Source organism: Molossus molossus, unplaced genomic scaffold (assembly GCF_014108415.1).
Source record: "Molossus molossus isolate mMolMol1 unplaced genomic scaffold, mMolMol1.p scaffold_m16_p_1, whole genome shotgun sequence".
In the NCBI taxonomy this organism is placed as follows: Eukaryota; Metazoa; Chordata; class Mammalia; order Chiroptera; family Molossidae; genus Molossus; species Molossus molossus.
In genome coordinates, this window is record NW_023425344.1 from 2,833,823 (window position 1) to 2,847,718 (window position 13,896).

Consider the following 13,896-nt stretch of genomic DNA (forward strand, 5'->3'; position numbering starts at 1 on the left):
GAGCGATGGGGCCAGGAGGCCAGGATGTCTGGAGCCACCAGGAGCTGGAAGAGGCAGGGAGGAGCCCCTGGAGCCCGCGGCGGGCGGTGGCCCCGCCCACACCTCTGGCCTGCGGGACAGTAGCGGCAGCGGCCGGTGGAAGCCCTTGTGGGGCTTGTGCAGCCGCCAGCAGGGTGGGCACGGCCAAGCCCAGCTGCTGGGAGGGGTCTGAGCTGCTCTGGCTGCACCTGGCGCATCGGGCAGTCATGTTCCCGGAGGCCTCCCTGCCCCCACGTCCGTCCAAAGTCCCTTTCCCGGACGCCTGGGAAACAGGTGCGTCTTCGGAGCGTGGCGGGAGTCTATTTCCGTGCGCCGGCAGGGTGTGGCCCTGCCCCTGCTCGGACACGAGGGTGACCGCGGCCACGTGACGCTCCGGCGTGCCCATCGGAGCTGTGCTGGCCACAGAGGCCCCCGCGCCGGTCGGCTCTGCCCAGCTCCAGGGGCCAGCCCTCCGGAGCCGCTGTCCATGGGGATGCCTGGAGGAGAGACAGGTGAGGCCCGACAGCCGGGGGAAGGCGTGTTTTCGTGACTGGGAACCGGGAGCCCCAGGAATATACTTTGGGGTGACAGGAAGGGACGCCGTCCCCGTGGGCTCCACGCTGACGTCCATGGTGGCGCCAGTACTGTGAGAGTCGCCGAATGCCGGGCTTGGGGACTTGCTCTCGTGGACGCTGACGACAGCCCGTGGAGTGGCCCCATTTTACAGATGTATAAGCTGAGACTCGGGGAAGGTGAGGTGAGGGCGTCAGTGCGAGATGGGGGTCCAAGGGCACTGGGCGGAGCCACTGGCCCACAGCTCTGCACCAGCCCCGCTCCCCCTTGTCTTTTATAGCCGTGGTTCTCAATCAGGGCCATTGACCCCCAGGGACCATTCGGCAATGTCAGGAGGCACTTTTGTCACGGCTGGGGGGGGGGTGCTCCAGGCACATGGGAGGTGGAGGCCAGGGATTCTGCTCAACATCCCACGGCGCACAGGACGGCCCCCCAGCAAAGAGTGGCCCGGCCCAGACTGTCAGCTGAGCTGAGGCTGAGAGTTCTGGGGTAGACGCCGGCCACGGGCCGTCAGCTGCTTAGCTAAGACAATCAGTGACTTCTAAGCCGCTAGGGCAGCCGACAGAGAGGAGACACAGGGAGTGAGGGGAGGAGGGGGTGGGAGGGAGCCCGGACCCCACGGGCAAAGGTGGGGTACACAGGGAGCATCTCTGTGAGCCCAAGGTGTACAGGGGCGGGTTCCACCCTCACCCCCATCCTGGAGTCCCGCTCCCAACCCGGGTCCTCAGGCCTCCATCCCGGCACAAGGCTCAGTGCCCAGTGGGTGCCCAGTGGGTGCCTCCTTTCTGGGTGGACGGACAGGCCCCCCGATGATGCCTCCTTTCTGGGTGGACAGACAGGCCCCCCCGATGATGCCTCCTTTCTGGGTGGACTGACATCCCCCCCGAAGGTGCCTCCTTTCTGGGTGGACAGACAGGCCCCCCAATGATGCCTTCTTTCTGGGTGGACTGACATCCCCCCCGAAGGTGCCTCCTTTCTGGGTGGACGGACAGCCCCCCGATGGTGCCTCCTTTCTGGGTGGACAGACAGCCCCCCCGATGGTGCCTCCTTTCTGGCCACCGGTCTGTACGAGGCGGGGTCAGGACACCTGTCCGCATCTGCCCGCCAGCACCTCGCCTGCCGGGATGTGTAGTGACGGGAGCAGCTCTGGGCCGGCTGGACCCCCTGGTCCCGGGCGGGTCTGCCTCGGGTCCACCTCGGGCAGCAGGGGAAGCTCCCCGGCAGGAGTCCGGAGAGCCTCAGAGGACTTCTGTTAACGCTGGGGACAGTGAGACAGGCCGGGCTGGGGGTGAGCCCGGCTGGGCCGCGCTGGTTCCCTGGGAGTCAGGGAAAGGGGCCTCGGGGACAGGTCGGGGGTGAGCCCAGGACGAGCTGCCCCTGCCCATTGCTCCCCGGTTGCAAGCCTCCTGGGGTCCCCGAGAGATTAGGAGATGCTGTCTGTGGGGAAGGAGAGGGGAGTTGGGGTGGGGGGTCTCTGCGTGCTCCTGAGAGGGAGTGAGGCTGGGCCTTCTTCCTGAGGGGTTTGGAGGTGGGGTCTAGGGGAGGGCTTAGGGCCGTCTCAACAGAATGTGCGTCAGCATCACGCTGCTGTGCCCCAGTGAGATGTGTTCCGGGCACCATGGTCCCGGGCGTGGCTGGCGAGTGGGCGTGGCTGGCGAGTGGGCGTGGCTGGCGAGTGGGCGTGGCTGGCGAGTGGGCGTGGCTGGCGAGTGGGCGTGGCGTGACTGACCGGTCTCTGCTGTCTGTCTCCTGAGTAGGTGGTTTAAGCTGCGCACCCTCTGGTCGGGTAAAGGGTGAACCCTTTACTCTCAAGTGTCCATGTTCAGGGAAGAGAGGATTTTGCGATTAACTAGGTGGCTGTGAACTGCTTGGCGTTTCCCTAGAAACAGCCTCAGTTTCCCCGTTCCGCTCCCCTGCTGGCTGGCCTGTCGCAGTCACTGCAGACGGGGTTGGCTGTCCCTCCGTCCCAGGGCGCGGGGGGCGAGCACGGACCCTCAACTTGCCTCCCACGGCCAGGTCTGGGCCCCCCGCGGCCCGGCTCCGCCCGTGAACTTCTCAGTCCTGACCTGGAGCTGCAGCTGCAGCGGCCCGGGGTGCGACCTCTCCGGGCCTGGCCCCGTGCTGGGCTGTCCTGAAAGTGCCAGCGGGTTCCGAGAGCGCGATGGGCGACCACATCCATTTCTCAAGTGGGATTTCCACGCCGGGGGTGGGGCAGGTCCCCGCCCAGCTGAGGTCACGCGTCCTTCGCACCCTGCTGTGCGTCCCCCGTGGTGGCCAGTAACCCGATGGCGAGGAGCCGAGCCCAGTGGAACGAGGGTCCTTATTCCCAACCCACAGGAGAACGGGAATCGGGTGACGAAAACAGCAGCCAAGGACCCGCGATTGTTTCTGTAAAGTTATAGTAAGAGCCAAAACGAAAAAACCGCAAACCTGCCCGGCCGGTGTGGCTCAGTGGTCTGAGCGTCGTCCCAGTGACTGAGGGGTCCCGGTTCGATTCCCCGTCAGGGCACATGCCCGGGTTGTGGGCTTGGTCCCCAGTGGGGGGCGTGCAGGAGGCAGCTGATCCATATTCCTCTCTCACATCGATGTTTCTCTCCCTCTCTCCCTTCCCCTCTCTTTAAAAAATCAATTATAAAAAATAAATACAAAATTTTAAAAAGCTGTAAAACCCTTAGAGGAAAACAGGGGTGTGTTTCTGTGATCTCGCAGTAGCAACGGTTTCTCAAACAGAACGCTAAAAACACAAGCCGCAGAAAACATACACACGTTGAATTTCATCTCAATTAAACACTTTTATGCTGCAAAGAACACAACGAAGAAAAGGCAGACACGACTCACAGAACAGGAGACAGTATCTGCCACTTACATGTCTGACACGGGAACTTGTATCTAGAACATATAAATCAGGCATAAGGACACAACCAAACTACATGGACGAAGGGCCCGCTCAGTCCTTTCTCCGAAGACGCCACCCAGGTGGCCCAGGTGCGTGGAAGGGGCTCAGCGTCCTCAGCCATCAGAAAGTGCAGGGCGAAACCAGGTGCGACCCACCTCACGCCACCCGACGGCTGAACCGAGGGACAGTCCCCGGTGTCACAAGGGGGTGGAGAAGCCTGGCCTCCTACCGTGCTGCCGGCGGCAACGTCAGACCGAGAATTACCGTCTGACTGAGCGGGCCCCTCCCAGGTGTGTGCCCAGGACAGAGGAGCGTGCCCAAGCACGAGGGTTTGTCTGTGATCGCCCCAAAGTGGAAACAACCCCAAGTCCTTCGACCAGTGAGTGGACACGTCCCCAGGACGGGCCACCCCGCGGCCGCACACAGAAGCCGCGCTGTGCTCAGCCCGGAGGGGCCTTGGGAACCTGCTCAGCGGGGGAGCCGGGCACGAGGGGCCACGTGCTGTGTGGTCCCATCTGTAGCTAATGTCCGGAATCGGCAGACCCCAGAGTGGATGTGCATGATCAGTGGCCGGGCGGTGGGAGGGGAGCGGGGAGTGACGGTAAAGAGTTCGGGGTTTGCCCTGGCCGGTTTGGCTCAGCGGTTGGAGCATCAGCCTGTGGTCCAGAGAGACCCGGGTTCGGTTCCCGCTAAGGGCACGTACCTCGATTGCAGTTTGTCCCCGGCCCTGGTTGGTCGTGCGGGTGGCAGCCACTCGATGTGTCCCTTTCACGTCGATGTTTCTCTCTCTCTCTCTCTCCCTCTCTCTCCCTCCTGCTCTATCTGAACAACAAAAAAAAATGGAAGGGTGTCCTCGAGTGAGGATAAAAAAAAAAAAAGAGTTCAGGGTTTGTTTCCGGGGCGATGAAAATGTTCTGAAACTGATGGTAATCAGCACACTGCTCTCCGAATGTGCTCAGGACGTTGGCGTGCCCATCTCAAGCAGGGGAATCGTAGGGCATGGGAAATCTCTCCACAAAGCTGATAACTCTTCGTTAATCCTCACCTGAGGATACGTTTTCTTTGGTTTTGTGATAGAGTGGAAGGGAGGGAGGGAGGGAGAGAGAGACGTTGATGTGAGAGACACATCGATTGGTCGCCTCACAAGCCAAACCGCACAACCCCGACCGGGGATCGAACCTGCAACCCAGGTGCCCTTGACCAGGAATTAAACCTGCGGGCCGACGCTCTAACCGCTGAGCCACACTGGCCGGGGCAAACCCGTTACTGTTAAAGGTGGGCCCTGGGCGCGGCGGCAGAGGGGCGAACTGGGGGAGGGAGGATGGTTCCCAGTTGTGTGGGATGAAAAGAATAATTGGACTGAAGGTGACAGGCACGTGGCAAGGTCCTCTGGGAAACAGGATGAGAGGAGGGGCGGGGGGGGGGGGGGGCTGTGGGCTCTCGGACCCTATGAGGCCATCCTGGCTGGACTCAAAGCCAAGGAGTTTTCCGGGTCGTTTGGACTTGCGGGCGTTACCCGAGGGGCAGCGAGGCCCTAACCAGACAGGTGGGGTCTGGAGGTCAAGGCTGCAGCCCCATCTTCAAAGGCCTGGGCAGGAAGGGGTGGCTGGTGACTCTGAGCTGGCCTGTGCACACTTGGGGGTGCCACGAGCTGCCACGCTGGGGTGTCCCATGCAGATGGCCTGGGGCGGGGCCCTGGCTGGATGAGCTCAGCCCGCAGACCCTCTGGTGGGGGTTGATGGTGAGTTTGGGCTCCTGCAGCCTCTGCGCGAACCCAGCTGTGCTCTGTGCCCATCCCCAGCTCCGTGACCTGGGCTATCAGTGGAAATCGCGAGCGCAGTGCCTGGCGCAGCCTGGGCCCAGGAGCGGGAAGATCACGATGTCACAGAGCGTGCTGGTTACTATCCCTGCTTGCACACTGTGCCGCGTCTGAGTCCCCGAGTGGGTTTCCTGTTTCCCGTTAGATTTCAGGGGCGTTTACGGGCCCTGGTCCTGCCTGGCCCAGGCTTGCCAGCCGGTCGCTTCCGTGTGTGGGGGCGTAGGCCCAGACGCCCGCTAAGCCCTGACCTTCCGGAATGCCACCCCTGCACCCCTCAGATGCCTCTTCGGTCAGGAAGGGCTGCTCTTCCGGGGATGAAATAACACACTCCGGGGACAGGGTGGCGAGGGCACCAGGACCAGCTGCTCGAAGTGCGAATTGTCCCAGGAGTTGCCAGGAGCCGGCGCTGAGGTCTGCTGGGAGCCCCTTAGCAACCTGAGCTTCCGGGCTGTTCACAGCCAGGTTTCTCCCAGCACCCCCAAAACCCCGCTGAGCCTCACCAGGTGCCAGCCCTGCCCTGTCACCACCCTGGAAACAGGGGCCAGCGCACAGACAGGCTTCCGGAGGTGTGGAGGGCACTGCGCACGCGCCCCCCCCCCCCGGCCCGTTCTCGCCGGCAGAGAAGGGTCCCCAGCCCTGGGCTCACGGGGGGGACCGCAGAGGCTCCCTGGCAGCTGGCCCTCCCTCGGGGGCGTGAGCCTTCCGTGTCCACGTTCCCAGTAACGATTCTTCAGATTCCCAGAGGGGCTCCCGTGCTGCGGCGTCACGACGTGGGGCTCCCAGTCACAGCCCTTGTGGGATGGCCCCTCACCACCCGGGTTGTTTTCTGTTACGATCACAGTCAGGGACTCGGTGGCCAAATGGTAGAGTCGGTGTTGACACGATGGTGGAGCGAGCCTGCCACTCCCGAGCCGGCGCTGGGAGCGTCTCTCTCTCAGAAATGCTGACGGACCATTTCCTAGGGCAGTGTCTGGGTTTGGGGAGAGTTCCCATGTAGGCCCCACCCCAACCGATTTCCACTGCTACCCTCCACCTTGGGGTGCTCCTTCCTGCCAGGGGGGACCCTTTCTATTGCTTTGTTATTAACTGGAGTTTACCTGAGGGCTCACTCGGGGTGGTGTTGGTTCTGTGGGTTTGGACAGATGTATATGACATGTACCCACCAATACGGTATCACGCAGACGAGTGTCTCCGCCCTAAGATCCTGGGTGCTCCCCCTGTTCACCCCTCCCTCCCCCAGCCCTGACGACCGCGGTCTCCGGAGTTCTGCCTGCTGGTCATGTCACAGGGCTGGAACCGTCCAGTGAGAGCTTCTCAGGCTGGCTCTGTCACTTAGCAGTGTGCGTACATCTCCCCGTCTCATGGTTGGGTCGCTCGCTCCTTTTTAAAAAATTTATTGATTGATTTTAGAGATAAAGGAAGAAAGAGGGAGAGAGATAGAAACATTGATGAGAGAGAACATCAACTGGCTGCCTCCTGCATGCCCCCCAGTGTGGATCGAGCCCACAACCTGGGCATGTGCCCTGACCGTGAATCGAACCGGCGACCTCTTGGTGCAGGGGTGACGCCCCACCACTGCGCCACACCAGCCGGGCTGGAAAGCTCATGTCTTGACAGTTCACCCCTTTCTGTAACGTTCACACACCGGACATGAATCGTGGCCAGAACTGCCCATCCCTGTCTCGGAGCCACGTGAAGACGCTGGGCATTGCCACACTCGGGTCCTGATCACGTTGCCTTGGCCACATACCAGCGGGCCACCCCCGGGGCGCCGCTCGCTCGGCAGCAGCAATGACAGCATGCACCTTGCTGGCTGCTTGGGGAGGGGTGCCCTTTGACAAGCACCCCTGCGCACGGTTGGCCTCTCCTCCTCGGGCAGCCGCAGGGGTGAGTCCATCTTGGGGGTAGAAGGCCCCTGCCACAAACCCACAAGATTCATAGACGTGATCCCAGGGCCATGCGGGCAGGTGGGCTGATGCGGGCTGGCGGGATCACCTCCTGCTCCGGGGTCCCTGCAGGAAGACAGGTGTCTATGGCCACGGTGCAGTGTCCACTTCCCACCACCAGAGGGCAGCACCCTGCGCTCACCTGCGAGGCCTGGGCCCTCCCACAAAGCAAATAGATCTCCAGTAGCCAGGAAACTGGGAGTCAGGCTGTGAGACCCTGGAAACCACAATGGCTGCTGTGTGCTGAGCAGTTGGGGTTTGCTGGACCCCGGGCTGCACACCTGTGTCTAGCATCTCCCCGGCGGGCTGAGGGCGGAGGGCGGATGGACAGACAGATGGAAGTCCGGGAGATGCGAGCACTGGGTCCTCTGTGTGCCTGACAATCAGATGATGACAGTGTGGACGATCTGGGACCCACCCCCAGTCTCATGTGACTTCAGACGCGGACTGGTGGCCGGCGGCTCCCGTGAGCCCTGGGGGCCGGGCTGTGGGCAGTGCTCCCTGGCGCTTGCTGGCCGAGGTTTCAGACCTCGACTGCGACGGCTCCTTCTGCAGGGCGGGGGCGGGGGTCTAGTTCAAGCCAGGAAACCCCCACTTTCCGCCTCTTCCCATCGGTTTCATTACTCGATGAGGCAGCTTCTGCAGTTTTCCCAGAAGAGAGAGGAGCCCAGGGCATTGAACACTGTTGGCATTTAATCCAGAGCCCGGAAAGCCGCCGCCGCCGCCCCAGGACCGCAGGCCGAGCTCACCCCTCGCCGCTCTGCACGGCCGGCCTCTGCCCGGTCTCCGGCCCTCTGGAAATGCCAGGCGGGCACTGACCCTGGGCCGGGGGCCACGCCTCTCCCTTCCCGCACCTGCTTCTCTTCTCCAGGCAGTGTGGCTGCTCGTCTCCAGAGGGGTATTCAGAGCCCTCCTCCTCGGAAGGCCCGCTGTCCCCAGCACGGCCCAGCCCCTCTGTGCCGCACAGGAGAGGAGCCCTGCTCTGGCGGGGGGGGGGGGGGGTGCTGTCGGGAGGTGGGGTTCTGTGAGCAGGGGGCAGGTTGGAAATTGAATGGAGGAATGCCCTCCTGTGTCTGGGATCCACCTCTTCCATTTTTGCCGCGGGGATGAGACCTTTGGGCCTGGTGCTCCGTCGGTGCTGGTGGTGAGCAGGTGTGTGTGTGTGTGTGTGTGTGTGTGTGTGTGAGAGTGAATATGCCTAAATGTTAGATGAAGCTTGGCAGGTGTTTCCGGGCCCACCCACCTCCCTGGGCCACCTGCTCCGGCAGCCCTCCCACCGCAGGTGCCCACAGCTTCTCTGGCCGAGTCCCCGGGCCTCCGCTAGCCCCTCGGATCCACTCAGCCAGGCACCGGGCAGCCCGGAAAAGAGGGTGTGGGTGGCCCCCACCCAGGGGGACAGGAGGTGGGACCGATGCCCAGCCCCCTTCCTCTGAGGCACGCTCTGGGTGATGAAGGGACTCCCTGGGAGCCCTCGAGGGGGTTGCGCACCTGCCCACAGCGATGACCAGCTCAGTCACACGCCTGTCTGTGGCTCTCGCCTTCCCTGCCCCCCTTCCTGCTATCTGGGTGCCCCAGAGACACACTGCACCCTGTCCGTGGCTCAGCCTCAGGCCGGGCCCAGACCAAGGCAGCAGGGTGGTATTAGGTGTGGAGCTAAGACCCCACACGAGAGGCAGCGGCTGGTCACTCAGGACACTGCAGCAGGGGGCAGCCACCTCTCGCATTTGGCAGAGACCCCAAGACTGCAGAGGGGTCCCAACGCTTCCTAGTGGAGGGGAGGGGCCAGGGGTCCTGATGGAGCTGGGGGTCGGGGGCAGGCTGGGCGGCTACTAGAAGGGGGTGTCCCAGGTGACAGGCAAGGGGAGCGGGTGTAGCTTTCTCGAGCTGGCCCTGAGTGGGAAGTGGTTCGGCCCACTCGGATCTCTGCCTGGCAGGCCCCGGTGCCGCCTGCAGCTCCGCCATCTACCCGGCTCCCCCTCACGCTGCCCTTTCTCCCTGGCAGAGAGCTGGCCCCCCGCCCCGGGCTCCCCACCGGGCTCTGCCTCTTGGGTTGTCACTGACACTCACCCACTGTCTGCACCCCCTGGGCCCCGTGTCCCACACCTGACCTCTGTAGGTACTTTAGGAGGGTGTGATTGGGAAGCACACGGCCCCGCCTGGACCCCAGGAGCCCCTAGTCAGGCCCCTGACCGGTCATCCCGACCTGTCCCTACCTGGGTTTCCAGCACCTCGGTACCCATCCGGGTGTGTCTGGGGCACAGCCACGATATTCAGGCTGCTGTCCCCAGACAGGGGACCTGAAGACAATTCGCTGGGTGTCCTTGCTGGGGGTCTGCCCCGCTCACCAGGTGGGGTTCTAGGCCCGGAGAGCGCGGAGCACTGCAGGGGAAGGGCTGTCCTTGAGGAGAGTGCACACAGGGGTGGGGGCGGGGCCCTCGTTGGGGGTTGGTTATCCAGTTCCCACTGGTCCCCGAGGAGAGGAAGACAGTGTGTGCCCCACGCCCCTGGGACTGTGCTGGCGAGGTCGGGGCCCTGAGCCCTCGTACCTCTGCTGGCCGACCGCTAACGGGGCTCCTCTTCCTGGCAGTGTCGGAGCCCCCGGCGCACAGCGCCCTGGAGAAGCCGCCGGGCACCGCCATCCTCTGCACCACCTGCGGGGCCGTGTGCCGGGGCGAGGTGCTGCGGGTCCAGAGCAAGTACTTCCACCTCAAGTGCTTCGTCTGCAAAGGTGAGTGTCCGGCCGGCCCCCGAGCCGCCGCCCTCGGCCGCTCCAGACCCCGGGCCGGACAACCCCGAGTCCAGAACCTGCATACGCAGTGTGATCTCCCAGTGTGGCCTGCGCCACTTGTGGTGTGACCGGAATTTGTCGAGGTGGGGTCGGAGGACGGGGTCCAGGTCCCAAGGCGTGTCCTCACCCAGCTGCACCAGCGTCCGAGGACTCAGGCCCAGGGCCAGAGGCACAGGTGGGTGTTGGCGCCCTGACGTCAGCCCTGTGGGTACACGGCCTCTGCCGGCCACACGGGCCCCCGCTGGGAGGAGGTGAGAACATTCCGATCCGGTCCAAGGGGAATGGCCTCTATTTCCTCTGATTGTGAAACGCAGCGTGAGTGATGTGCTACATTCAGGTGACACCAGAGAGGAGACGAAATGGAACCAAACTCGTGCGCAGAGCGGCCATCGGCCCGCCGCGGGCCCCCGCCTGCCTCTCCCGGGAGCGGACCCCTGGGCATCCGTCTGCCAAAAAATCTGAACAGTGGCATTTGGGGGACGAGAGGCAGATCAAGTCAGTGTGGCACAGCCTCAAGCACACAGGGATGCAGGTTTTTTTTAACGTTTTTATTGATTTTTTTTTTTTTTTTAGAGAGAGAGAGGAAGGGAGAGAGACATAGAAACATGGATGTGAGAGAGAAACGGATCGGCTGCCTCCTGCACGCCCCCCACTGGGGATCGAGCCTGCAACCCGGGCATGTGCCCTGAGCGGAAATCGAACCAGGACCTCTCAGTCCGGGGAACGATGCTCAATCCACTGAGCCCCCCGGGCCAGGCAGGGTGGCAGTTGTAAAGGAGTCATATTAACGATGCTGGGTGCACGTCTGCCTCTCTGCAGGGCGTGGGGCCGCCCGCCTGGCGTGCTGGGTCGGAGAGGGTGACCTGGGCGGTCGGGGCTGCACGCCACACCCACCGCAATGACCCGGGTGACCCCAGGGAGCCTGAGGCCTTGCTTTTCGGGAACAGACGAGATTGGGACAGGTGACGGAGTGACGTGGTTTGTGGGCACCGTGTGGCCCCATCCTGGCACCGCAGGCTGCGTTCACCCCACAGGGGCTCGGAGGCCCCCTGCAGGCCGGGCCGGGTCAGGCTCTCGAAAGACCAGGACGGGCAAGCTCAGCTTTGCGGGTGCTGAGGCCGAGACCACAGCAGCTAAGGGGCGCCGCTGGGAAAACTCTCTTTCCACGCGCGGGCGGGGGCCCCAGGGAGGGGTCGGAAGCTTCCAGAGAGGGCATCAGAGAGGCGGTGTGGGCTCTAGGCTGGAGAGAGAAGAGCCCACCCTCAGAGGGGCCCGCGGGCCGGGTGCAGGGAGACAAGGCTGGGCCTGGAGGGGCGTGTGACTCCCCACGAGATGGGCAGCGGGGCTGGAGGGTAGGAGCTTGTCCAGGGCTGATCCCAGGCCTGCCCGTGGCCCCCGCCCCCAGAGGGCCCCTACCTTCAGCCACCAGGCACCGTCTGGTCGTGACTCGGCTGGTTCGTCAGGTGACAGTCCGGGGACGGTCCAGGGACGGGCCTGGTGCTGCTGGCCCTGGAGGGGGTCACAGTGCACAGGGCGGACACTGGGGCGGCCGGCGGAGGCCTGTGACTTAGAGGGACCGTGGGCACTACTCAGGACCCCCCCCCCCCCGCCCCTCACAAGTGCTGCCCGTCGATCTGTGCGCTGGGTGGCTGTCAGGGACGTCACTGAGGGTCACTTGATGCCCCTGAGTTTTCTGGACCCAGGGTTCTTGGCACATCAACAGCCTGGCTTGTCCCTGGTGAACCCTCCCCACCACACCAGTGCCCCCAGCTACCCCAGTATTTCCACGAAGGCTGCTGCAGTCCTAGCCACAGGGACACGTATGTTACTGAAAAGCATAGTCCAGTAGGTTGCTCTTTGTAAACGCTTCTTTGAAAAGACAGAGCACGTGCGCTGTATTTAAAAGGTTGTCCGCACGCGCAAACCTGAGCGGCAGAGACTCCTAGGATTGAGTCCGTCACCTGGTCTGACCCGCAGGGTTTGGTAGGAGGGGAACTGCCCAGGTGCCCCTCCCCACGTGTCCCTGGGGCAGATCACTGTCCTCGGGGGTTCTCCGCCGGTGGCACCTCGCTTCACCTGCGCAGAGAGACTGGGAGCAGCAGAGGTTTCCTGCAAGCAGGGGAATTCCGTCGTCAGGTTGGTCTTTGATCCAGGCTCTCATGCAAATGCAAAGCCGAAAATCATCGAGGGTGCTTTTGGGTGAATAGAAAGAACGCCCAGCCCAGAATGCCGTAAGCACCATGGATACTTACCCTCTTAACATGACGCTTGGAGTAGTCCCTCACCCTCAGAGTCGGTTAATGTAATGGCTCAACAAGGTCATCAAAGACCCAGGCTCTTTCTCCACTTCCCCACCCCCACCTTTCCCTTCTCCCCCCTCATCCTGCGCAAGCCAGCAGGGCCTCGCCTCATGGTCTCAAAGTAGCTGCTGCAGCTCCAAGCATCACAACCTCACAGGGTGGCACTCCACTCTGGGGAAGGAAGGTGCATGAATGAAGGGGCCCTCTCCCCACAGGATGCTCTCTCTCTCTCTGTCTCTTGTTAATCCTCACCAAGGATAGCTTCCCATTGCTTTTTTTTTTTTTTTAGACAGAGTAGAAGGGAGGGAGAGAGAGAGTCATCGATGTATGAGACACACATTGATTGGTTGCCTCCCACACAACTCTAACTGGGATCAGGGATCGAACCTGCAACACAGCTACATGCCCTTGACTGGGAATTGAACTCATGACCCTTAGGTCCTCTGGCTGATGCTCTAACCGCTGAGCCACACCAGCCAGGACATGATGCTCTCTTTGATCAGGAGGGGGACCCTTTCCCTGAGGCCCCCACAGACTTCCAGTGTGATCTGTTGGCCGGAACTGGGCCGCCGGTCCACCCTGACCAGCATGGTGCCAGTTGAACTGGAGCGGGTCTGTTAGCTCAGAGGACGGCGGTCATGCCACCGTCTGACTGACCCGAAGGCCCTGGGGTGTTGGGCTCCTGCCACCTGGTACTTGTTGGACACGCCGCGGTTTACCTGGGAAACTCCGTGACAGAAACGACGAATTATCCAGCCCCGAACTGGGCTTTGATGCCTGAGGTCTGGTCTTCAAAGCCCACCTCTGCCACCTCCGGCTCAGCGGCTCTCTGACACATTTCAGCCTGCTTCATCCAGCAACTCTTCACTGGGCACTTCCGTGTGCCAGCGTGTGCTTGGGATGCATCCACGCACGGACAGACATCCGTGTCCCCGGGGAGACGGTCAACACCGTGAGGACAGATCAGTCAGTTTTATTAAATGCTAGGAAGTGAGGGCTGGAGAGGGGGCGGGGCGGGGTGCCCGGGATCTGCCGCTTCAACACGGGTGACCAGGGACGGCTTCCTGGAGGGCTCGGGGGAGGGCAGAGTGCGGAGGACCCCATCCAGGGCTGTGGAAAGAGTCCAGGAAGCAGGGAAGGGGGTTGCCTGTTGGGGAGGGGAGCCCGCTGGCTCTGCTGTAATTTGGTAACGGGGGTGGGGGGCACGAGGTTGTCCATAGCGACGCCTCCATGTGGGGACTGTGGGGAGCCAGGCCGAGAGGTGCCCGAGTCCACAGGGAACGGTGCGAACCGCCTTCTCGCGCCTTTGGGACCTTCCCGGGGCCTTCATGGGAGAAGCCCAGGGCTCCCGGACCCGGGAAAGCTGCCGCGAAGGTCTGTCCCCGCCGGGCAGGTCGTTCTGCAGCCTGACCCAGGCAGGGCCGCCAGGACCCGGGTCCCCTGGCAGAGCCGCGGAAAGTCACGGCAGGAGGACTGTGCATGACGTGGCCTGTCACCCAGGCGGAGAGTGGAGGCGAGGTCCGGACAGGCCTGGGGCAGCACAGCCACGCAGCCCG

The 13,896-nt window shown here is 63.0% G+C and overlaps 1 protein-coding gene across 1 annotated transcript in view; it reads left to right on the top strand.

Annotated features, from left to right (window-relative positions):
- The first annotated feature begins 487 nt into the window (after nucleotides 1–487).
- ABLIM2 (actin binding LIM protein family member 2) overlaps nucleotides 488–13,896 on the top strand; it is a 90,471-nt gene continuing 77,062 nt past the window's right edge. Inside the window, exons 1-2 of the mRNA XM_036260012.1 lie at nucleotides 488–530; nucleotides 9,840–9,980. Coding sequence (XP_036115905.1) covers nucleotides 506–530; nucleotides 9,840–9,980 — 166 coding nt within the window. The 5' untranslated portion in view covers nucleotides 488–505. The remainder of the gene's footprint in view (nucleotides 531–9,839; nucleotides 9,981–13,896) is intronic.